Genomic DNA, 2,059 nt, shown 5'->3' with positions numbered 1-2,059 from the left:
CACCACCGGCGCCTGCCGCTGCCCACCCGGGGTGGCCGGCGAGCTCTGCCAAGACGGTAAGCCCGTGGAGCTCTGTCACCCGCCTCGTGCCACGGTGGGGGCGATCCCCTTCCCTCTCGCTGCAGCCCTGGGCCGGGCACGGGGACCGTGCGGGGTGCGGGGTGTCTCACCTCGCTGCCAAAAGGCAGGACGGCCCTCTGCGGGGCCCTGACGTCAGGCACAGAGCACTGGGGGCTCCCTCGCAGTTTCCTCTTCTCCCCAAAATGTTTTCCGGTAAGGAAATGGCCACAGCGAGGTGGGGGTGATGCTCCCCCACCTGCGGAGGTGGCTCCTTCCTGCTTTAGTTAGTAAAGCATTTGCTGTAATTTGGTAAATGGCTATTACAGCCATCTCTGATGCCACTCTTTGATGTTCCCGTTGTGCTCCTCAGAAGCCTTAAAATCTTTTCCGCAGCGTACCTTACCCTGCTCCCTTTGCAGCTGGTCACTGAAAGCATCTTTCAGCTTTTTTGTTGAGCCATCCCAGAGTGAGTGGCCCTAACACATCCCCGCTCCATCTGACTCGGTGGGTCACCTCATCTTGCACGGAAAGATGTCATTTTAGTAAGGAAAAGATGGTAGAGGGTGTTCTTCACCCACAAAACAGTGTTCCGGGTAGTTCTCCTTTCTTTGCACTGGAAGGATTTTGCAGTCCCTGTTTGCTACTCAGCAGTGACGTGGGCAGCCGTCTGTATTTCATGGGACATTCAGTGGCGGACACAGAAAAGGATGTCAAAAGTGGATGTTCAGGGGTAAATTTACAGAACTGTGGAGGTGTTTTCTGCTGAAGAAAAACCAAGGCGTTGCAAAGCTGTGACAACAGTAGTTACCCAAAGTACTGCAAAAGGAGGTGTCCCTTGCTGTTGGTAGGTATTTGTTCTCCCAAAGAGTTAAAATCTGGGGGACGTAATCTAAAAACACAGAAAGAGTGAGACAATAAGAGATTCAGACAAAATGACTTCAGACAAATGGTTAGGAGCATCTGGGAACTATTACTGAAGGAGGAGACCGAAGCAGAATGTAAATGAAGGCAAGAGATGCCCCGACCTTTTCTTTCTGTAGGAAGGAGGTGATTGAGGGGTACAGAGAAAAAACAGGAAGGTAAGATTAAAATAAACAATGAAGAACTGATCTGTTGTCCCAGGGTGGCATTTCCTCTGCTTAAACTCTGCTGTTCCTGTCGTAGGGGAGCAGGCGTGTGCTGCCCGGGCAGATGTTGGCCGCAGCTTTCTGCTGACGCAGCGTGTCTGCCATGTGCTTCTAATATGAACATCTTTAGCATAACAGAGAAAGAACAATAATTTCGCTCTCTTAATAGTGCAAATATCGCTGTTGTTTATCAATAGGAACAGCCCTATGGATTACTTTCTCTCGTATGAAAAACTTGACCTCTCAGCGCCCCGCAGGGTAGGTCTCTCGCCCGCACAGCGTTACCGGTCCCAGCGAGGTGCCGGTGCGGAGCTGATGGGCGCCACAGGGCTGGCGAGTGGCAGCGCGAGAGATGCACTGGGCATGGACGGCAGTGCCGACCGCTGAAGCAAGCTGAGTTTGAGCTGATGCAGGGAAGCCGCTTGCTCTTATCGTTCCCGTATTGTGTAGAGACACAAGCACGCTCCCGCTCAGAAACCCAGCCAGCCTCCTCTTCCATGCTCGCTCTCCCTTTGCCCAGGCTCATTCCCGGTGGTGTACGGCTTTGACTTTGGTATGGTTTTCCTACGGTCTGCTGGAAATAAAGTGACGGGCTGAAATCAGCTCATCTTCCCAGAAACTCTCTCTCTGTTACTAGGATGCCCTAAAGGATTTTTCGGGAAACAATGCAGGAAAAAGTGCAACTGTGCCAACCGGGGTCGTTGCCATCGGATTTACGGAGCCTGTCTGTGCGATCCCGGCTTATACGGACGGTACTGCCATTTAGGTATGCTGCTCCTCAGCTTTTTTACGAGTTAGATACTACTCTTAGATTACAGCTTTTCTAGGTCCCATCCCTGGGGAGGGCCAGCGCTGGGGGCAAAGTTCCTGTC

The 2,059-nt window shown here is 52.4% G+C and overlaps 1 protein-coding gene across 1 annotated transcript in view; it reads left to right on the top strand.

The window, feature by feature from the left end:
• Nucleotides 1–2,059, top strand: part of MEGF6 (multiple EGF-like-domains 6) — a 104,441-nt gene that overhangs the window by 85,721 nt on the left and 16,661 nt on the right. Inside the window, exons 14-16 of the mRNA XM_009889682.1 lie at nt 3–56; nt 1,825–1,953; nt 2,032–2,045. Of these exons, the coding sequence (XP_009887984.1) occupies nt 3–56; nt 1,825–1,953; nt 2,032–2,045 (197 nt within the window). The remainder of the gene's footprint in view (nt 1–2; nt 57–1,824; nt 1,954–2,031; nt 2,046–2,059) is intronic.

The sequence above is a fragment of the Charadrius vociferus genome, unplaced genomic scaffold (genome assembly GCF_000708025.1).
Source record: "Charadrius vociferus isolate BGI_N301 unplaced genomic scaffold, ASM70802v2 scaffold477, whole genome shotgun sequence".
Lineage (NCBI taxonomy): Eukaryota > Metazoa > Chordata > Aves > Charadriiformes > Charadriidae > Charadrius > Charadrius vociferus.
Note: the sequence above shows the minus strand (reverse complement) of the source record. Positions and strands in the feature narration are given on the sequence as shown.